Below are 23383 nucleotides of genomic sequence, written 5' to 3'. Positions count from 1 at the left end.
AACACCATGGGCATTGACAAAATCAGCATTAGTCAATTTCAAGAGTTTTACTTGGAACAGCTTACACCAGACGTGTCAAACTCACGACGTCACATGATGTCGCGCAATGTATCGGGACGGTTTTGCCATTGCCGGCAATGGGGTGGGTGCGGCTTCTGGATGTCACGTCCAGCCTGCGGGCCAGCAGTTTGACACCCCTGGCTTACACCATGGGACAATACTTTTAATATTATTAAACAATAACCTCGGCCTATCTCAAGTCCTTAGGAAGGACTCAATAACTAGATAAAATGCAAAATCCAATTTAAACATCTGGCTAAATGTCCATACAACCATAATAATAATATCCCAAAGGTGCTTTTTCACAAGGCAACTGGACTTTTTTGTTTTTCTTTGAATACGTTTCGTTTCTCATCCAAGAAGCTTTTTCAGCTCTGTTGGAAGCAAAACACTTTCTACCAAAGCCACAAAAAAAGCACCTTTGGGATAACTATGACCTGGATGACTGAAAATCTCGACAGACATTTAGGTATAATAATAATATATTAAACTTGCATGCTGCCTGACTCTCAATAGCTGTGAGTGGCTATTAATTGTTACTGGATATTATCGGAAGAGGTAAAAAGTTTTTTAAACTACTGCCATTTCATCTAAACATTCAATAGACACCAGTGTTTATTGACTCCCTATTAGAGTTACCTTTCTTTTCAAATCACTTCATACAATTCAACAGATTCCTGCAAATATCTTACAGATCGTTATCCAAGTTTTTCCCAATCTGACGACCTCCAGATAAATAAGGATTATAACAAACAAAATTCTCAAATAGCTTCTCAAATAGTAAATCACTTCTGGATTTTGTGCTCGATATGGAAAAAAAAAAGAAACTTTGACTTTGGGGGTTTGCTAATTAGATAGGTTTGCTGTTACAGAAATGGCTAGTACGTATCAGTATTTAAAGGAAGAAATTGAGGCTGTAATGTCACTATCTTATTCTACTGTGCTAAAGAGTTTGAAATTAATGTTTTTCTTTTCTTTTTCCCCCTTCCCCCTACACTTCTTTCTCTTCCCTTTTTCCTCCCTCACTTTCCCACTCTTTCCCCTTTCTTTTGTATTTTATATCTTGATAAACCTAATACGATTATTATTAAAATTGTCAAATGGCTATGTGATTTTATAAAGATGTTATAAGTTACCAATGGCTCCATTAAGTTATTTATGGTTTGCATAACTATAATAAGGCTGGAGGACAACAGCTATGATCCTGGTGTCATCTGGATAGCATCAAGTTGAGGAAAATTACTCAACAGGTCAAACTCCAAGGTTGCTTACAGATCCCAGACCCCCTTTTTAGTCCTGGAGCTTCCTCAGACCACCATGACAGAATTGCCCATATCAGTTAGTCACCTTGTTTTATTTCATAGATCCTTTTAATTACACAGCTCAATTTAACTGGTGGTGTTATGGAAAGGATATCCAGCGTCAGACGCCTCATGGGTGGCGGAGGGGAACGTCCAAGCACCCCGATTGGTCCGGGCGTTTCATTGCAAACATCCAGAGAAACCAGGTGGGAGTAAAGCAGAACCTATAGCCTGGGTGGACAATTGCTCACTCTCCTACTCTTATCTTCCAGGTGGAGCCCTGGTAGGGGGAGCCGCCTGTCGAGCCCTGTGGGCCCGACACTCCAGAGGGAGAGCTCCCGCGACGGCCCCAACGGCCCTCCTTGCAGGCCCAATGGCACCCCAACATCCACGGCTCTGCTCCGGAGCACGGCTGGCTCCCTGGCCCCCACCTCCGCTTTGAACAGCTCTGGGCCCATGCCTCCTGGGCCACGTGATGGTGCAGGCCCTGCCAAGTCACCGGTGGCCGCGCAACAGCTGGAAGCCGCGCCTGCGCAGTCAGGGCCTCCGGTAGGCCTTCTGGACACCCGGCCGCCTCCCGTTGGGCCAGCGCAGCGGGAGGCCGCAGAACAGGCCATGGACCCGCGGAGCCTTGCGGTGGACTTCGCCGAGCAGCAGGTTGGCGCTGAGGGTGCTGAGGCCCCTGGCCTTGGCCACGGCGACTGGCTGACAGCGGGTGCGGATGGACCACAACACCGAGCGCCTGGAGGACCGGCGGTGACCGGGCCAGTACCGGGGACGTTGGGGGACGGTTCCCTGCTGGTCTGGACTGGGGGTGCGGAGCAGAGGCTAGCCGGACTTAGGGGGTTGGCCCTGGAGCGCGGGGTATATGGCGTGACCAGGGTGTGTGTGACTGGAATGTTGGGGTGTGTGTGGGGGTTACCTGGCGGGCTTATCTTATGGTGGGCGACGCTGCAAGGAGCCTGGGGCAAATACGCACGGGTGGAGGAGGCGGGGTACTTATCAGCATGCGGACAGATGTTGGCTTACGCCGGTGTGGTGGGGCTCCTGGGGGGAGTTGATGTTAAAAGAGCGTTGGAGCGGATTGCTGCCAACACTGACTTTGTTCCTGTTTCTTTGTGTGGAAATAAACGTTGTCACTCGTACCTACGGCTGTTTGTGGTTTTCGTTGGGGACGCTCTGTGACAGGATGAAAAAGACTGCAGATGTAATTGGAAAAGTACTAAAATATGGATGTGGAGTACAGCTTATTTAATGTGTGAGGACTCTATCTGTGCCTGACAGCTGAAAAATGCTTTTATTGTCCTCTACAGAAGGATAGGAAGCAACAGTGAATATAAAAATACAGAAGGATTAATCTACTGGAAAGATGTTTGGCAGAATTTTGATTGAAGGGGTGTGGTAGGTGATAATGTACTCTTTAATGTTCTTTTTTCTTTCTTTTTCTCTCTTGTACTGTTTCTTACTCATTTTCTGTGTTTTGCATAACATGACTCGATGCCAAAAGAATAATGATATATGCAAACGTACAGTCTTTCCAATATCAGCAATTAAAGATTACCCAATTAAAGTGACTAGCAGTAATTTCAGAAATGCTGAAAGTCGATTCTATTTCATCTATCTAGAAACAGACCCTTGACAAGGGTTAGATCACTTTCAAAGGGACACATTTAAGAACAAGTCTATTCAATCAAGAGAAATAAAAAGAATCTTTAAATTTAAAAAGGGTATATAAGTTTGAATGCAGATTCCTGAGGAACAGGGCAACAACATGGGAGATTTTCTTCCCTAGTATTTCAGCTTTCTTCTCAGAAACTGAATGCTAGACTAGGTGTGCCTTTGGATTGTTTCAGAAAGGCCTGCTTTACACACTGAAGACTCTTTGATAATTTTATATTGGTGTTTTTATCAGCATGTTAATATCAGTTAGTATTCCATCACCGCATGACATAGATCAGGGGTCTTCAAACTTGGCCCTTTTATGACTTGTGGACTTCAACTGCCAGAATTCCTCAGCCAGCACGCTGGCAGAGGAATTCTGGGAGTTGAAGTCCACAAGTCACAAAAGGGCCAAGTTTGAAGACCCCTGAAATAGATGGTCATGTAGAAAAAAATCACTATAAAAAAAGCCCCACGGCTCTTTAAATTTTTCTAAAATACAGTGGAAGATAAAAGGGAAGTAGCATTCAACTATCAATCTGGCTGAGTCATCTTGTCCTTTGCCTCAGATAGTAAAGTGTTTTGAGGTAGCACTGAGCACCACAACTCTCTCCTTCTAAGTACTTCCTTTCCTCCCTAGTTCATATTTCAGGTCTAACTGCTGTTTCTGTTTGGCCAAATGGCATTTTCTATGTACAAAATGGAGGCATTGCTAGGCTTGGGGGAATACCAAAGTCTACAGAAGCCAAACTGTAAAAAAAAAAAAGGCCAGTGGGGAGAAAATAAGTTCTATAGTCACGAAACACTGAATAAAGCCAGAAAACCAGATTGTCAGGAAACCAAAGAGGAAACTATAGAGCTCAACTTAGCTGGCTGATTAACAATGAACAACTGCACTCCACAACACTGATTTTTATTTGGGGCCCTACTTGCTTAAAACATATTGTTTGATTTTTGCTATTTTGATTACTGTTGAAAATCAAGAATGTTTTGTTTTCTTGATTCTCAATAGTTCTGTGTGATGAGGCCCTCCTATTTCCTGTTTTGTGTCAGTGTAATTGTCCACTGAATTTTGAGAGCTACAGCGAAGGAGAACTTCTGTTGAGGCTTTGTCGGTCTTAATTAACTGTCGGTCTTAATTAACTTTATTAACTGTATTTTTAATCGGGCATGTATTTAATTATCTTTTATTTTTTGTAAATTTCTGTGTTTTATTCTTGCCCTGTACACCGCCCTGAGTCCTTCGGGAGAAGGGCGGTATAGAAATATTAATAAATTAAATTAAATTAAATTAATTACACCTGCCATGTGTAAAACTGAAATTCCCAGAGTTGGAAAATGAACTGTGATAAGGTACTAAAATGCTGAGCGTTAGTGGAATTAGCAAGGAACCATTTTTTTTTTAAAAAAAAATGCCTGGACAGATGTTCAGATGAGCTATCACTAGATAAAGCTATCAAGTAGGCACACAGCATAGCAGTGGGAGAATCCAGTGGTTGGCCTCTGCAAGTATTCAAATATATCCTTTGAGATGGGGACTGGTTTAGTAGAGGATAGAGATCATTTTTATAGAACAAAGGGAGCGAGAAATGTATATTCTTCGAAGATGGGAAGATTGGAATCAAAGCTCACCCCTTATTAAGTTTAACAAACAAAAGTAACTTACCATAGTGAGTGTCATGCGATCAATCTCGTGTTTGTCTTTAGTTTTGTGTTGTCGAAAAGGGCTATGCCTGTGTAAGAACAAGGACTATGTCAGAGGAAAATTCAGGAAATTTCTCTTTCCTACTCTCTTGTAGTGCCAATTGCTCCAGTTAATCCCAGTTTCTCCAGCTAGTTACAGCTCATCCGAGTGATTATGTTTCCACATACTGCACTTTCTCAGCCTATTCGGCACTTACCCCCTCAGAAGCTTGAAGAGCATGCAGCCTAAAGAGAACCAATCAGCACTGCTATCATAGGCCACGCCTTTCTGCAAAACCTCTGGTGCCATGTACCCATGTGTGCCACTGTAGAGAGGATCAAACCAAGAATTAGAAGAAGCAGAGCATGAGGCTAAAGATCCTTAGCAGGATGTATCAAAGAAAAAGAAAATTTATTCTTCTTTTCCATCAGAGATTTGGACTGCACTTTTTTCTATCGGTTTGTAAATGGAAGCAATTACTAATTCTTCCTTGTATCACACTTTTAAATTGTAAATATGATATGTGGGACTGTATTTCAATACATTCTCAATGGAAGTGGTTTCAACTGGATAATCTGCAAAAACTCCTCATATACCAATACCAAAATATACAATTACTTGTGTAGGTGAATAAAGACCTTTCCACATAGGTTTAATCACCAACGCCCTGAGAACATCCTTTTACCTGATCATGTATGAGCAGAAAATGTAAATGGCAGACTCCAAGTATGCAATCAGGAGATTGGAATGATGTGATATGTTGATCCATGTTGTTAATTTATAATATACACAGCCATTATGCACAGTTCATGTATAAAAGGTAGACAAGTTCAGCTAGAAGCATCTTGGAATGATATTATTCCCTGTTACAGATTAAGTAGGATCTATAAATTGATTTTGGGGAAGCGAGACAAAATGTTTCAACTTTTCCAGATAGTTCCAGTATGAAGTAACCCTAACCAACCAGCTAATGGGAGTGAAGGGCACTTAAATCAAAAGCATCTGAAGGGCACAATAACTAAGGAAGTTGAGGAATCAAGGGGGTTGGGGATGGAAGCATGCTCCCATATTCATTTCTGTTATAAAATTAGTTGTATCTAGTGTTTCTGGGCAAAAACGGAGATTTATTTCAGATACTCACACACTGGCATGAGGCTTCTTCTTGGAGAAGTCACAGGCGAGTCCCAAATCTGAGATGCGGACATGGCCAAATTCATCTAGCAAGATGTTGGCTGGCTGTAGGGATAGAGCACCATTTAACAAAATAAGTGTTTTGTTTTTTTAATTTCTTGGACTCCAGAGTGCTCCTCTGGAAATGGTGATGAAAGAGGGCAAGCAAGGCCAGGCTATTGAAACTCTCCTCTCTCATGCTGTGACCTGAGCCTCTGCCCCAGCCATTTGGAATCAGCCAAATAAAGGTAAATCTCTGCAGGAGAACTGAAGAAACATTTTCCAAATGATGAATTCAGCTCCCACAGTGGATAGATTAGGTTTACAGAGGAGCACAATCAAGTTGCAATATACAAAACAAGCAACAAAACATGATCCCACCCTACTTTATAGGAAGCAGTGGCTCTGACTCGAAGAGTGGACGTCAATATTTTAATAATTCCAAAATACTTAGAAAAGGAATGTGAGGTACTAGGGAAGGTCAAGATTTTAGAATCCATTTTCTAAAGGAGACATCAGAGCTTGATTTTAAGTGTTCTCTGATCACAAATCAGCCACATCATGTTGGCTCCTAAATAGGAGATGGAAGAAATCCGAATGCACTGAGAAAACTGCCTTTCGTCTGCAGAGAGGAAGGAGATATGGAAGCCTCACCACTGAATACCAGCAATCTACTCCCTTTGTGAAATAAAGCCAGTAATGGTGAGGGTGGCTCTGCTGGACTGTTATACAGCGCTGTTCAGTAGATCACCGTCCTCTTTCCCCTCATGCATCATTGCAGTAATTTCCATACCGTCCTGGAGTTTTCTGGAGCCAAGTGGTACACCCCAGGTTTGGAACCGGTGATAGTCCACGACATTTTATCCGACAGCATTCCAGATATCAGGGACAATGACAGTATGGAAATTACTGCAATGACGCATGAGGGGAAAGAGGACGGTGATCTACTGAACAGCGCTTCAGATCTAACTCTAGAGGATGACCCAGATCAGAGCAACATGCCGGTTGATCTCCAAGACTACCTGGATGAATGGAAGGGATGTTGTACATTTCCGGGCCGTGACTTCAAAGCCTATGAGACAATAGCGAACCCGATGGATCAGATGATGCAAAACAAACCAAAAGAGATAGAAGAAACTTAACGTTTGTATTGACTTTCTTTTAAACCGCCCTGAGTCCTTCGGGAAAGGGCGGTATATAAATCTAAATAAATAAATAAATAATAAATAAATGGGATTGGTTAGAAGAGGTGGATGTTCTCACCTTGAGGTCACGATAAACCACAAAGCGATTGTGCATATGTTCCAGACCCAGGATGATCTCTGCTGCATAGAAACGCATCTCTGTCTCCGAGAAGACGCCATGCTGGGAAAGATGATAATGTAGATCACCCCCTGCAAGGAGGAAAGAACTATGTGATGGAACAAGACACAGCCGGGGGTGGGGAGGATTTCTTCAGGAAAGCACATGAGGATGGCAGAGAAGAAGGGGCTCTTAGAGGCAGGGTCCTGGCTCTCACCATTCATGAGGTCCAGGATGAAGCTGAGCTTGTCGGGTGTTTGGAAGGCATATGACATGCACACGATGAAGGGGCAATCCTGGCAGGGATCCAAAGAACAAAGTTACAACAGGAAAAAAAAAAAGAAACTGCATGCATGCGCACACCATATATTGATACATTTCAGCTCACACTCTCATGCAGTTTGCCTCTGGCATCTTTGCTGTACATTCTACAATTTAATACATCCTGTGTTCACACTTATTACCCAACTCATTCAACTGCGTAGTACACTTACGCTTGCTTCTTACAATCTTGTGACAACAAATTGTACAATAAATCACTGTTTCTGGCCTCACAAACTAGTGCTAGCTATTGTATTGACCCTATATTCCACAATTTCTGCAGTGTGCCTGCACCAATAGTAACCCTGCTTGTTTTCCCACAACCCCATCCTGTAAACAGTAGTAGGTATTCTCCTCTTGTTTTTCTTACATGCAAAGAATCATTCCTTCCTGCCCTTCTTTCTCTCTTCAGCGTACTCCATACACAACACATACTCTCCTCTAATTTTCAGACATGCTGCACGGCACCTCTTCTGGCATAAACGTTGTGGCATACTTGCATACCATCTTTGCTGCTAGGTTACACTCCCAGCATCAACAAATCAACACTACCTCCTTTTCACATCTTCTTCCCTCTCCACGACAGAGGGGTTCAGCAAAATATCTACCTCACCCATGCCAGCTTTGACTTCAAGTCCCCAAACCGTCACTTGAATGTTTTTAGATTTCTCCCTTCTGCCCGCCAATAACTTCTATGATGTAGATTCAGAGCTTGGGCATTCTTTCCACTTCTCCCAATTCCTCACAAGAGTAGCCAAGCTCACCCCAGTGCTGACAAGAGACAGCATGATGCGTTCATTCAGAGCCAATGTCTCCCCCTGCTTCATCTTAATACGCTTCTTATCTAGACACTTCATGGCGTACCTATCAAGAAACAAAAAGGTCAGACACTGAATGATCAGCGTGTTAAATTTTTGCCAAAAGTATCTGATGATGCTCCTATCCCTGAAATCATCCCCGCAGATGTTCCTCCAAACATAATCCTGTGACGGCACTTCTTCCGATGAAGCTCATGATATCCTTGTCTTGCTCTTTCTGAAGGGAAACTTGTCCTCCCCTTTAGGAACTTCAGATATTTAGAACGAAAACACATTCTCCCTGATCGCAGATGCCCCTACATTATCCTATGTTTTCCAAGCTTTCCTTTTATCTCCATAACAACCCTAAACAATAACTGTCCAGCTTGCCAACAATTGGAAAACTCTCTGGTAATTTTCCTGCTGGCTCATGCTCAGGATGTGGAAGGGAGGGAAAGCAGTCAGTTTCTTTCTGCCTTATATATGGCCTGGCAGGACAATAACTGAATTAACTTGTTTAGAGGAGGGACATTTTCCAAGGCAGCAATAAGGAAGCACATGATCAAGTCCAAAAGGGACACATTGTAGAGGAAATGTAAAGGTTTTAAAGGAAGCTGGAATATTCTTAAATTAGTGATACTTATGCTTCCTTAGACACTGAGCAGTTTGCATATGCCATTGCATAAATAAGATTACAAATATATATATACATATATATTATGTCATCATCAATTTACTCTTTTACCACTGAGAAACAATAGAAAGAAATCAATTTTAGTAAAATCCAACTATAAGGAGTAACAGCAATTGTGATGTATCTGCCCAAAGCCTGCTGCAAAACCCTGGAGGGCTGAGGCCATATGGATTTCACCAAAAATGGGCAGATTGGGATGTGCCTTTAATTAAGTTGCTGCATTCTGGATCAGCTGAAATTTCTGAGGCATCTTCAAAGACAGTACTGCATAGAGTGCATTGCAGCAAACCGAGAGATAAACAAGGCAAAAATTATTGTGAGAAGGCAAAACACCTCCTTGAATCCTGCAAGCCAATATAACAAAAGGCAATTATCGTTCACCTTAAAGCTAGCAATGTGCATATTTATATTTGGGACCAGCACATTTCTCTTATCCTGCAGAATTCTCTTTATGGTCATTCAACTTGAAAGGAACTATTGGGTGGCTAATGGATGAGAAACATAACTTTGGGGTGGGGGAATGCCTGAAAGATCTCCATCTGAATCTGTCTGGATATTTTTGCTATTCTTATTTTGCATCTTGTTCAACTGGTTCTGCTGCTTGTCTTCATTTTAACTATAAGAGATGTGCATAGAACAGCTGGTCTCCCTCTAATGTGAAACATAGATTTTGGAGGTTTGTTTCTACAGATCAAAACGAAGCTGTTTTGTTCTAGATATGGCCCAAAATGCAGTTGTTGGCAGCAGAAGTGGTTTGGCGAATTAAGCCAAGGAGACTGGCAATGACAGTGGGAAGATGTTGGGAGAGGGGCAGCAAATGAGCAGGCTGGTGGAATGAGCTGCACTGGGAGCTGCTGAGGAGAGAGGAGTAAGATGTAGCAGTCTTGCCCTACTCGCTCCAAAAAATCCTGCAGGGATTTCTCTATATGTTGCTTCATTTGAAAACCGGAATAAATGGGTTTTGCTTCTGCTGTTCCAAAATGATTGTCGGATTGCAATGATTTGTTCTAGAACTGAATAAAATATTTTATAATAAAGTCTGAGATACCGATTGTATATATGGATTTTTTGTTTTGTTTCAGCAATTCATCTATATCTTGAAAAACTTGAGTTGGTGCTGAAAATATTCTGTCTATCTCGAAAATAAAACCAAGCTGGAGAAAAGCATTAGGAAGTTTACTTGCCACTGGGGTCAAGCAAAGGCTCATGTCTTTAGTGCAACCTGTGGGGGGTAGCAGGCCAGAGCTATCTGAGGGCCCACCTCATAACTTTCCCCAGTTGTAAGATTCAGGCAAGGATACTATCAACAATTAAATTATCACATCGAAAAGGAATTGGGAACTGACAGTTACTGAAGCTGAACCTCATTCTTGACTAGCTCTCCTACAATTCTCACCACAGCATGACAAGACAATCCCATATATTACATTTTGCCCGTGTCTGCTTTCCGGCAGCCGTAGACCTCTCCAAATCCACCGCGTCCGATGATCCTATGGACACTGAAGTCATTCATGGTCAGCTAGATCCCATGAAACAGCATTTTTTAAAAAAATAAGAGAAGAGAAAGCAAACCAAGAATGTTAACCTGAAGTGTGCATGATTTTGTTTTCATAGCGCCATCCAAGCGCATTCATAACTGTAGGCTAATTGTCACTGGAGTTCAATTACTTTCAACACATACTTCGCCTCATTTTGGTCACCATTGCTTGTGAGTCTTTAGATTTAAAAGAGGGGTCACTGTGTATGCTAAGCTCAGATCTTCAAATAGAAACTGATAACCTGTAACTTCCGAGATGTTGATAGATGCCAGCATTATCAACAACAGTGGAATTTTTAAGTTCAACATCTCCAAAGCAAAAGATTATCTGTTCCTGTTTTAAGATATTGAGCATGACACTGGATCATTTCTCTTAACACTCAGTTATCTAGTTCATTTACCAAATGAATAACAGACATCAATTATTATTTTTTTTTAGCTACCAACATGAGGAGCTTTTTAGGGATGGGCTCTCCTTTCACACTGCATTACGATTGCTTTGCAAATCCTGTAAATTCTGCATGCTATAATAAAGTGACTATTGGCAACTCTATGCTTAGTGTCTCATGATAGTTTTATCACAACCTCAAAAATGCCCTCCAAATACTAGGCACTTACATGGATATTCAGCTCCACATTCTTCCACTGGCAGAAGCGTGTGAATTTGTCACTAAAACAGAATAAAAGACAGAACTCACAAACACACACAAATAATTTCTCTTGCAGTTGACTTCAGTCCCCAATCAGTGCATCCTTATGTCAGAGGATCCTTTAGCTAAAATCACTATTTACAAGATTTCCATTCCATTATACCAACAATGAAAGAATATAGGAAGCATTATAAAGGCAGTACAACCAGAGGACACTGTAGCAATGGGAGCTAAAAAGGCAGTAATTCAGACATCCTAATGCCATTTCCCCACAGCTAAGTGAACTTGGATGCTTACCTTTAGTATATAGGTGCAGTTAACATATGCTAGATTGGTTAACGGGAGATTATCTTCATATCAAATTATGGAACAGCATGCCACTAAAATCTAACTGGACGAAGGGGGAGATATTTACCTCTTCCAAATATGTCTATCTGACTATCTTGTATATAGCAACTTAAGCAGTGGAGATAGTCTTGGTCTATAGTCTATCTCTTTGATCAGTCTAACACTCAGCCAATTTTGACTGCCTGCATTATCCTACTTGCCTCCTTGTCTAGGCTGAAGGAGGTGGTTTTGAGTACAGGGTTCAAGGCTTGAGGGAAAGGTTAACATTCAAACTAAGACAACGTTCCTGTTAAGTGCAGCCCAAGATGACATGACTACCATGTCAAACATGTTCATGTCTCAAATTATAACTCTCCCAAGATCTGTGATGGAAACACCTTGTACCTTGAATTTTTGTAATGATTAGGAAGAAGTGATCTATGGGGAGAAAATTATGACTAAAATTCTCAGACTGTAGAGTGCTTCTGGGTTGAAAGGATTTGCCAGTGACAACGTTGCCCAGAGGACGCCTGATTGCCAAAACAATGCAAACTTCAGGAAGGCTCCTTTCATGTCCCCTCCCCCCCACCACCACATTGGGTAAATGTGGAGAACAACCCACCTCACATATGCTACAATGCATACAATGTTCTTCAACTTATACAGAGAAAAGCCTCATGCTGGTGAGAGAAAATGTTGCCCATGTAGCACAATACTGGGCGAATGTCATTAGTTTTAATCCTATCTATTTTACATACTTTTTATATGTGCTATATCTCTGTGACCTATTTTATGCTTATTTTACCTGCTCAGTATTGAACGTTATATGTCTACATTTGAAGGTGCTTCTGACACGAATAAAGAAAAATGACTAAAATTTAAAATAAATGAAATGTCACGTAATTAGAATGTGACTATCAGGAGACTTGAAAAAATCCAAACAGAAAATACACTGTGTGCACCAGTATTAGGCAAGTTGTATTTTGGAGGGCTAATTCTTGTACTGAGCAACTACAGTGCTCTCAGTCCATCCAAAATATTAAGAAACCTCAAACCTGAATATCTAAGAAAGTAAAAGTGAGGTTTTGGCTTTCTCAGGAGAATATTTATGTGTGCACAATTATTGGGCAACTATTAGTGTGCAGAATTATTATACAACTAAATGAAAAATGCAAATTTGCCCATCTCACTCATTTATTTGCATCTGTTAAAGAGAGAATACTAAACAAACATATCAAAATGTACAAGTAAGCATTTCTGACATTTAAAAAAAATCCGTGACCAATATAGCCACCCTTCTTTTCAATAAAGACATAAGCCTTCCATTCATGGAGTCTTGTCAGTTTCTGGATCTGTTGATGATCCAACATTTTGTGCAAGAGCAACCACAGCCTCCCGGACACTGTTCGGAGAGGTGTACTGTTTTCCTCCACAGTAAATCTCTCGTTTAAGAAGGGCCCACAATTTCTCAATAGGGTTTAGGTCAGGTGAGGAAGGGGGCCATGTCATTATTCTTTCATCTTTAAGGTCTTTACTGGCTAGTCACACAGTGGAGTACTTCAATGCATGCAAGGAGCACTGTCCTGCATAAAAATCATTGTCTTCTTGAAAGATGGAAACTTTTTCCTGTGCCACTGCTTGAAGAAAGCGTCTTCTAAAAACTGGCAGTAGGTTTGGGAATTGAGTTTCAGTCCATCTTCGACCCGAAAAGGTCCAACTAACTCATGTTTAATAATACCAGCCCATAACAGTACCCCACCTCCACCTTGCTGATGTTTGAGTCAAAGTGGAGCTCTGTGCCCGTTATTGATCCAGCCACAGGCCCATCCATCTGGTCCGTCAAAAGTTACTCTGATATCAACAGTCCATAAAACCTTTGAAAAATCTGTCTTGAGATATTTCTTGGCCCAGTCTTGCCGTTTCAACTTATATGTCTTGTCCAGTGGTGGTCGGGTTTCAGCCTTCCTTACATTGGCCATGTCTCTGAGCACCTTGTACTTCTGAGTACTCCAGGTATGTTGAAGTTCAGGAATATGACAGCACTGGAAGATAATGGGTTCCTGGTGGTTTCACGTTTGATTCTTCTCAAATCTTTGGCAGTTAATGTGCATTTTTTTCTCAACACGTTTCTTGTGACCCCGTTGACTATTTGCAACAAAACCTTTGATGGTTCTGTGACGCCCCAATATCTTAGCAATTTCAAGAGTGCTACATCCCTCTGAAAGACTTTTTACCATGTTTGACTTTCCAGAGTCAGTTAAACCTCTCTTTTGGCCCATTTTGCCTGAGGAAAAGAAGCTAATAATTATGCACACTTTCATATAGGGTGTTTATCTCCTTAGGCCACACCCTCCCTCATTACACAAATACACATCACCTGATATGCTTATATCCACTAAGCATTCAAGTTTATACAGCATGGAGGTGGAAAATATGCATGAAAATGATGATATGGTCAAAATATTTACTTGCCTAATAATTGTGCAGACAGTCTAAAAGAAATGGATATTTGGTTTTCATGCTATTACTGAAATCTCACCCATTATTGCATTTATAGAAGGTTGTCCAATAGTCTTTTTAATCATTAAAGGATGTTCTTGTCATAGAGCCAAATTTAAAAGGATTGGGATCTTCAAAGGTCCTCTGAGACCTACTTGATGGCAATTTGTTTTATGGACAAACACTTTGAGTGTTGAAGGCCCAAAATTGTTTGTCCACAAAACTGCTGGGTCACATTCTCTATTAAAAACAAAAACAAAAAACATATACTGAGGAGCGGTTCTTAGATTACATGCTAACTGGAAAATTTAGACAGCCAGGTAGGTGGCCAACAATTCTTTTTACCAGTGCACTATAAATGTGATTTTTCTACTGTTAAGTAACATCTATAACACACCAGTATTATTATACATTTAAAATGTTGATATTGGCTCTAAAGCTCTGAATTAAGAATAGGCTATGAAAAATCTCAGCTTTATCCATGCCAATGAATCTACTCTGACATCACATTAAATGACACAAAGATTTTGGATGATGGCCCACTATGACTAATGTTTTTGAGATTCCATCATAGTAAACCTTCAATTGGCTCTAAAGATATAACTACTACCTTGATCTAAAACCATATTAGGCTTCTATAGTACTATCGTATATGGTAAGATTTGGAGAGAGAGAGGGGGGGGAGAGAGAGAGAGAAAGAGAGAAAGAGAAAGAGAGAGAGAGAGAGAGAGAGAGAGAGAGAGAATATTCACAAATATAGATAATAAATTATCTATATTTATTCTGAAGGCTCTTTCACTTTGTTCAAGGGATCTCTCTCCTATGTAGATCTGCAGGCTTTAAAAGATATGTCCCAGTTACTCAACAATGAATACAAAGAATATTCAGCTCTCCATATTGCTTTTAAAGACTTATCTTAGTGGAATTCCTCAATAACTTCCCTTGGGAAAAGGTCTCTAAGTGTTAATTGGGGGTTCTCTCCCTCAACTTTCTTCAAACAAGGATTACCTCAAAAAAAAAAAAGCAAGCAACAGACGCATGCTACCTGGAGATAATGGGACAGCAATCCAAGACATATCAAGAGCCTCAAGGGAAAGTTGCTATATACCCAAAGTAAATATGTAGTCCAACAACACTACTGTTCCAAGATGTTCAGAATATTACTTTTTAAAAGCTTCATAGAGAGCTTCTAAAGGGGGATTGTCAGAACAAAACTGTTAAAAAGCTCAGTGAGGGCCATGTAAATACATTGAGTTGGATTTGAAAGGTAGCTAACTAAATGCTGGAGGGGAAAAAAAGTCTTCAGGGAAAAAAATCAGAGCTATCTGGCTGAAAATCAAAGAAGGTTAACAGCATCACTTTAATGTAACCTCTAAAAAGATTTTATATTCCTCAGGACTCACCTCTCAATGAACTTCTGGAAGACAGACCCACACAGACGTTGGCAGATCTCTTCAATGTACGGCTGGCAAAAGAGGAGACAAACTTAAATACCAACAACCTATGTATTATCTTTGTCACACACGTGTTCCCTTTTTCTCTTCTGAATAGTTCCAATTGTAGATACTAACGTCCCTGGCCAGGGGAATGCAAGCACACTGGCAGCAAAAGGTGACTTATGGCTGTAATGGAGCCTATAATTTCATTGTAAATCATGATGGTGGTAAACTCAAGACACCCAGACAACAGACCCAATTTTATTACCTTTTTGTGGCAATTGTTAAGCGATCACAATAGTCGTAAAGTAAATAAATGTATTCCTATGGATGTTTTTTGTTGAAAATCGGTCAAAAAGGCTAGTTTTTGGCAAAAGCCCCATTGTAAATCTTGTCACGTGACCTTACTGCAACTGGCTATAAAAGGCAAACCAGTTGTCGAGTATCTGAAATGTGTCTCTCTCTGTGTATATGTGTCTCTCTGTGTGTATATGTGCCCTCACAACTCCAGAATTGGGTGATAAATACCTTTGGGGAAGGGGGGCATCATAACTTTGAATAGTCACTAAACAACCAGTCACTAAGCAAAAACTACCTGTAAAACAGATGGGCCCTGCCAGAGTCACGTTTCTTTACATGTGGCAGTATGAGGAAAAGCATGTCATAAGCTATGGTTCAGACTGAGAAAAATCAGATTATGTTGCACAGATCTGTCTCACTTTTTCACAGGAAAGGCAGCATCCCAATCGAAGGGCAAATGATATTTTCTGTGAGCTCAGAGACTTCATCTGTGGAAAGGGACTTACCTGAAACAGGTCAGGCAGCACTTGCTTTTTGCTCAGACGGGTTTGCACATACTCTGTGGCTGTTTTTGAGAAGGGCTGTAAAGGATATAGAAAAACAAGTGAACCTAATGCATAGGTGATAATTAATTTAGTAAGATAAACAAAAACCTGGTAGGGCAGGTCTCTCTCTCTCTCTCTCTCTCTCTCTGTGTGTGTGTGTGTGTGTGTGTGTGTGTGTGTGTCTTAAGTTCTAATCTTGACTTCTAATCTTGTTGCTTAGTATCCTTTTGCTAAGGGAACTAAGGGCCAAAGCATTTTTCCAAAGAAGCTGGTTACAGAGAAATAGGAAGGACTAATGCAGAACAAGAATCAGCTGAAGTCAGGCAAATATACAGGTTACTGTCCCTTTATCCCACATTCAGTCCTGCAGTTTGGTAGCCACTTTTACCTATTCTATTTTACTCTCTGGATCATAGTGTTCAGTATCTTATCTCCAGACTGTCTAGATCAGGGGTGTTAAACTGCCAGCTGGCAGGCCAGATGTGTCACGCCAAAACCGGGCCCACCCCATTGCTAGCAATGGGAAAAAAGTCGTGACACGTCACATAACGTCGTGAGTTTGACACCCGTGGCCTAGATAAAATTTTCCTGTGTTTAGCTCTCATTTGTTTCCAGTCTTGAAAACCTCTTATTTACGCTCATCCACCCACCTATATGGGAAGGTGCCTTATACCAAATTAGTTTATTCATCCATCTAGCCTAATTTTGCTTACTTTGGATGATGGACAACACTCTTCAAAGTCTCTCTCAAAGTCTTTAAAGTTGATAATGAGTCTTCCTCATTATCAGCTACTTGACTCTCTTAACTGGAGTTGCCAAGAACTGATCTTGAGAATTCCTGAACACAAAGTTGGTGTTCTATGTCTGAGGTAGGGCTTTTTAGGAGGAAGAAAAGCATTTTGCAATGCTTATTTCCTGAATTTTGAAACTGCTCTCACTAGCATCTATCAATTATTTATTCTTGTTTGATTTCAACATTAGGAATCTGATACCAATAACTGAGTTAGATATTTTCTACTGTTCTTTGATGCTTCTATGCCTCTTCCTCCTACATCCAATAAAGACACAATGGGATGTGATACCATTACACAATGCATCCCCCTGCTCCCTCTACAGCAGAGGTCCCCAACACCCGGTCCATGGACCAGCACAGGGCCACGGCATGCCAGCAACTAGGCCTCACAAACAAGCTAAGCCCCATCCATGGGATGTAGGCAGCAACAAAACCACACCCTCTCTGGTCTGCAGAAAAATCTGATGTCAAAAAGGTTGGGGGCCTCTGCTCTACAGTCAATGTGGTGCGATGAGGACAGGAAACAGACAATTCCATATTGTTTGTTATGGTATACCTGATACAAACAGGAAGAGAGAGCAGAATTAGCTGAAAGAATTGTCAGTCTGCTGCTGCAAGAACACTGCTTTTCAAAAGGAACTATTTAGGTGGCTGCCAGCAGTTCATTCATAACAAGATCAGCCCTGAACAGGAAAAGAGCCACTGCTTGTCAGCAGCGGAGGGAAAAAAAGGCCACAGAGAAAGCTTAAAGAGCTGGGATAGGCCATTCCAACAGAACTATGTGTGCCACTTGGTGACCCTTAGAAAATATTTTGCCTGTGAGAGGGTATCATGATGGTGGTCTAGCTCCTCCTACTTAATCTGGGGAGCCTTACATTTTCAAGGATCTCGTTCAAGGTGATTATGAAGCAGCCTTTCTGCCCATTCCCAAGGGCCTTTTCAGACTCTCTCACATGGCAGCAAGTGTCCGAAGCACTCACATGAGAGCAGGACAACAGTTCCTTCATGATGTACATGTCAAAGATCTGGCGGCTCTTAATTGCTCGATCCTCATCAGAATCCAACTTCTCATATTTTTTGATCTGGAGAGAACAGGCAAGGTAATATTGGGTATGTAAGATAATGTGCTTGTTCACACAAAAAATTCAAGGTTCAGTAGATAAGGCCACATTTACAGATACCACGGTCTAAACCTGAACAATTCCAAAGTTCAGCTTAAGAACTAGGCCAGGGGTCGGCAACCGGAAAAAGGAAAAGAGCCACTCAGAACCGGTTCCATCACACAAACAAAAAAGTGGGAGCTGCAAAAAGCGTGCGTGCGTGCATCCACTCACGCGCATGCGCAAAAAACATTTTGCGCATGCGCAAAATGGGAGGCACCTGCGCGGTGACGGGTCTCCCCTTTGGAGAGGTGCATGCCGTCCCGTTCGGAGACCTGCCACGTTCGTCAAACATGGACGAACACGGCAGCTGTGCAAACGGGACGGCGGCGGTTTGGAGAGTGCGCGCGCACCTCTCCCAAGCCGCTGCCGTCCGGAGACCTGCCGCGTTTGTCAAACATGGACAAACAGGGCAGCTGTGCAAACGGGACGGTGGCGATTTGGAGAGTGCGCGCGCACCTCTCCCAAGCCGCCACCGTCCCGAGACCTGCCGCGTTCGTCAAACATGGACAAACGGGGCAGCTGTGCAAACGGGACAGCGGCGGTTTGGAGAGGTGCGCGCGCACTCTCCAAACCGCCGCCGTCCCGTTTGCACAGCTGCCGTGTTCGTCAATGTTTGATGAACGCGGCAGGTCTCTGGACAGCGGCGGCTTGGGAGAGGTGCGCGCGCACTCTCCAAACTGCCGCCGTCCCGTTTGCACAGCTGCCGTGTTCGTCCATGTTTGACAAACGCGGCAGGTCTCCGGATGGGACGGCGGCGGCTTGGAGAGGTGCGCGTGCACTCTCCAAACCGCCGCCATCCCGTTTGCACAGCTGCCGCGTTTGTCCATGTTTGACGAACACGGCAGGTCTCTGGACAAGACGGCGGCGGCTTGGAGAGGTGCGCGCGCACCTCCGCCCTTCGGAAAGGTGCGCGCGCACCTCCGCCCTTCGGAAAGGTGCGCGTGCACCTCTCGGAACGGGCGGTGCCACTCTCCACTGCCCGTTCGAAGAGGTGCGTGCGCACCGGGCGACTGGGAGCCGCAGGTTGCCGACCTGTGAAATAGGCCATCGAGATTCATTTTCTTAGCTTACTTGGTTTGAGTGGAAGGTGCAGGCCACAACAGGGATGACAAAAACAGTGTGGAAGCAATAATTATATAATAATGATAGAAAGACAAAAGGACAAGAACTGTGATTAAGAAATTCAGCAGTGCACTGAAAATTATAATTATTGCTAAGCACATTGATTTGTGCTTCTTAGATTGTAAGCCGCCCTGAGTCTTCGGAGAAGGGCGGGATATAAATGGGATTTTAAAAAAAAGTAATTACCACTTCTTCTCTTCCCTGCTTATGATTTATTTTTAATTAAGACAGGTGAAGCATATCAGCTTTTCCCAAACTGGGGTCTACATGCATTGTACTATAACCACAAACATTCCCACATAACACATCACCAACTCCTTAGACACATGTACATAAATACTTATACTTTTCTGTATCATATTCTCCAACCAACAACATCTTACAGAATGTTATTATTATCAATGATTTATATCTCAGTTTGCTGCTGAGAGGATAACAGTTTTGACAAAGCTACTAGGCTTTGTCAATCTGCTTATTTAAAATTGTAGCTAAACTGCAGTTGGAGGTCTATGATTTAATGTTCTTTTGGGTCCTTCATCTGTTGCATGAACAAAACTCCAGTTATTCAAGAAGGAAGGCCACTTCATCTCCAAATTATCTTCAATATGTAAAGGGGGCTTGGAATCTCTTAGTTGTTTCTAGGAAGCCTAGGTATAAAAGAAATATTCTGTTCTATAAAGACTATCAAAGCAAAGGGCTCTGTTCAGTAATTTGCAAATGGGTTCCTACTACCCACGGCCCCAATCTGGCTTCTTCCAAGCTTCAGGAGCAGACTTGGGGAATATGAATGGAGGGGCGTGCATGAGGATAGGAAAATCTATTCCATTAGCAGTGTTGTTAAGCCTTTTCGGGAACCCTTTTCAGCTTGATTTCATTCTTAATGCTTATACCCTCCTCCTCCCAAGGGAAGTGTAGGCTAACAGTCTCTAACATCTCTATCCATTTCAAAATGTAATGTATTCTTTGTGGGTAGGCTAAAGAAGGTGACAATGTTTGAATACTAGAATACTTTTTTGTCTGTAGTTAGTGCCTCACCTCTTCATAGAATTCCACCAGTGGTTTGGCCTCCTCTACTTGATTCAAGCAGAAATCTCGGAATAGGAGGAACCCTAAAATACACAAAAAGTCAGCAATATGAAACTCATATGCCACTAACTCCTTCTACATAGTCAACAAACTGCTCCTAGTCTCATTTATCATTTGTAGTAGTCAAGGACCTCGACTACTTATACCTTTAATATATGCAGGGACAAACTGAATAACACATAGAATAGGATAATGCTGAAAATGGTTATAAAATGATCTACAATGGCCATATTGATTTTTGACTAAGCTACAATTGATTTGCACAAACTAAAACATAAACGATGGTTTGCATACTAAACCGTATCATCGATGGAATTTGGATTGATATGAGATGTGAACTCCATGTTTCTGGGTGGACAATCCCAGAAGATGAATGATAACGATAACTATCCACATACTGTATTTATCAAAGGACTGATCTACTGCCTCTAAAAATAAAGGTTTCATCTTACCTGCCATTGCTTATCCCTGCCAATATATTTATCTTTTATGAAAATGTGTACAATTTTTCTGTAAATCAGCAGCAATTTTTAACAGTTGCCAGAACAGGACTGGAAAAATCTGTCTAATATTGTATTGCTAGCTTGTCGTTTTACAGTCATCCAGAATTTTGCAACCCAGATCTACTACTAGTCTTTTAACAGTAATATAATAGGAAGAAATTAACGAATTTGGAATCATTTATGTATCATGCATCAGCCTACTTTAAAAAAAAAATCTGATGATTGCTGCCAGTAGCAAGCAGCCTCGGTTTAGACAAAGCCGAAAACCACAGACATCTAGTCCTAAGAAAGAAGGATAGAAGTCTGAGATTTCTAACAAGAAACATTTAAATATTTTTATTTCTATAAAAGCCATATAATTTCAGTTCTATTAAAAACTGTGGAAAATCATAAGATGTCATTAGATTTGCCTGCTTTTTTTTCTTTCTTCAATTATTTGATCTTTATGCCAGGAAAAGGTTCCCGTGGTTAATTTTTGCAGGTCCAATGCTTGTTAAATGTACAGAATATCAGTAAAATCTCAATGACAGTTCTCAGGCTTGTTGGTTCCTCTTCAACTGTTGGTCATGAGTCACAAATGTTCTAAGATTCCAATAATCTTAAAAAAGCAAATACCTAGAGCTACTTGGAAAGCTATTTATCAATCACAATAAGTGATTAACTATAGCTTCCTAACCTATATAACTGTATCATTTTTGAAAATGTTAGAACCTGTGAATAATCCTAATCCATGGATTGTTTAACTAATATTCAGTGAATTAGCCCAACTAGTTGTATTTAAACGTCCCTCTAAACTAGGGGTGTCAAACTCCTGGCTGGTGGGCTGGATGTGTCATGGAGAAACCGCGCCCACCCCACTGCCGGCAATGGAAAAAAAGTTGTGATACGTTGTGACACTCACGTGACGTTGCGGGTTTGACACCCCTGCTCTAAACTGTAAATTACTTATACAGGTTAGGTTCACATAAAATACTGAACAAGAAACTAGTGAACGTTGCCTAGTCTGCTATATAAACCCAATTCACATGATTAGTTGATGGCTCAGTATGTCAGGTGTGACCAGACCATGGAGTGCACTGAGAACTGAACTCATGGCTCTATTAATTAAAGATGAGTTGTGCAAACATAGTCACTGAACCGTACACCACCAGCAAGCTACAGTTTTGCCTCATGTGTTATGTAAATCCAACCTTACTAACCTTAAAACACTAATCCAGGAGTCTCACCTTGCCAGTGTTAGAAAGACAGCAAATGAAACTGGATATTTAAAAACTATTAATCCCTGCACCACTTATTAATTTCTCAAGCATAGTATGCACCACCTTCTGCTTCTTGTTCCCTCCCCAGCTCACTCACTGAAGTGCAGGCTGATCAATTTCAATTTCAGTTTGTGGCTCAACAGTTCCCAGTGTCCCCATTGGCCTATGCTTCCCCCAAGTGCAAGGGGAGATTGCTGAGGTTAAACGATTATTGAGAAAGCAACACAACCAGGAGACAGACAGAGAGACAGAGAGACAGAGAGACAGAGAGAGAGAGAGAGAGAGAGAGAGAGAGAGAGAGAGAGAGAGAGAGAGAGAGAGAATAGGCAAAAATTGGGATATATATCATGCGGAAACCACAAGTGGCCGTGGGTGTGGGAGGAAGCAAGAGCATTTCCTGTTGGGGCGGGGTGTAATAACGGAAAGGGGAAACACTGCTAGAGTACTTGCTGTTGCCTGGCTGAGCATCGGCGAGAGTCCAGCATCACCCAGTCAGACCTTGACCAACAGCCACTACTCACTCCCAAATTTATGCTTTCTGTACCTTTTATGAAACTTTATTTTATGTAAATTTTGCTCTTCTCTCAGTTATTTATAGCTGGAGCAAACAGATCCTTCCTCTTTCCAGAAGGACAGTACTATTGGATGCAATGGTTTCACACACTCCCCCCCCCACCCTCCTTATTCTGGGCAGGATCTTGGGTCTTCAACAAAAGACAAACAAGAATTTTAGTAGGTAAATTCTCCCCATCGATCATTCTATAGAGTCAAATATTTCACCTGCTGAAATGTTTACTCCTTTCACATTGGTTGATGGTGCAGTCATTCTGAAAGAAAAGGCTGACAGTTTTGATTCCTAAAGGTTCTTGCACCTTTAAGAATGGCAGAAAAGACATTTCCTCCAGTGCAGATTTTCCGTTGACTGCAGTGAAGAGAAAAATCTGCAGGGAGAAACATTCTGCTTGCTGTGCAACTCTTAAAAGCATAAGGCACCTATAAAGGTTATGCTGTGCATAATCTACAGACATGGAATTCCAAGAGGAAAGGCATTTTCATGTACTTCCAACCCAGATATGGCAAATGCTTTTCCCTTCCAACAGCAGAATGTGCATGACTTGACATGCTACAAACTAGCCTGGTATGTCAAGTAAATCTGGACTGCTGTGAGAACCCAG

At 41.7% G+C, this 23383-nt stretch overlaps 1 protein-coding gene across 2 annotated transcripts in view; it reads right to left on the bottom strand.

Annotated features, from left to right (window-relative positions):
- The window catches only part of GRK2 (G protein-coupled receptor kinase 2), a 45425-nt gene that overhangs the window by 9292 nt on the left and 12750 nt on the right, over positions 1–23383 (bottom strand). Inside the window, exons 3-14 of one of the 2 annotated variants that reach the window (XM_083350638.1) lie at positions 20396–20469; positions 17951–18157; positions 16244–16318; positions 15405–15466; positions 11144–11195; positions 10416–10507; positions 8262–8361; positions 7394–7472; positions 7138–7268; positions 5846–5940; positions 4922–5029; positions 4687–4753 (exon numbers count right to left, since the gene is read on the bottom strand). In XM_083350638.1, the coding sequence (XP_083206764.1) occupies positions 4687–4753; positions 4922–5029; positions 5846–5940; positions 7138–7268; positions 7394–7472; positions 8262–8361; positions 10416–10507; positions 11144–11195; positions 15405–15466; positions 16244–16318; positions 17951–18157; positions 20396–20469 (1142 nt within the window). The remainder of the gene's footprint in view (positions 1–4686; positions 4754–4921; positions 5030–5845; positions 5941–7137; positions 7269–7393; positions 7473–8261; positions 8362–10415; positions 10508–11143; positions 11196–15404; positions 15467–16243; positions 16319–17950; positions 18158–20395; positions 20470–23383) is intronic. The other variant, XM_083350639.1, reaches the window with a different exon arrangement.

This window comes from Vipera ursinii (assembly GCF_947247035.1).
Source record: "Vipera ursinii genome assembly, chromosome: 1".
Classification (NCBI taxonomy): domain Eukaryota; kingdom Metazoa; phylum Chordata; class Lepidosauria; order Squamata; family Viperidae; genus Vipera; species Vipera ursinii.
Note: the sequence above shows the minus strand (reverse complement) of the source record. Positions and strands in the feature narration are given on the sequence as shown.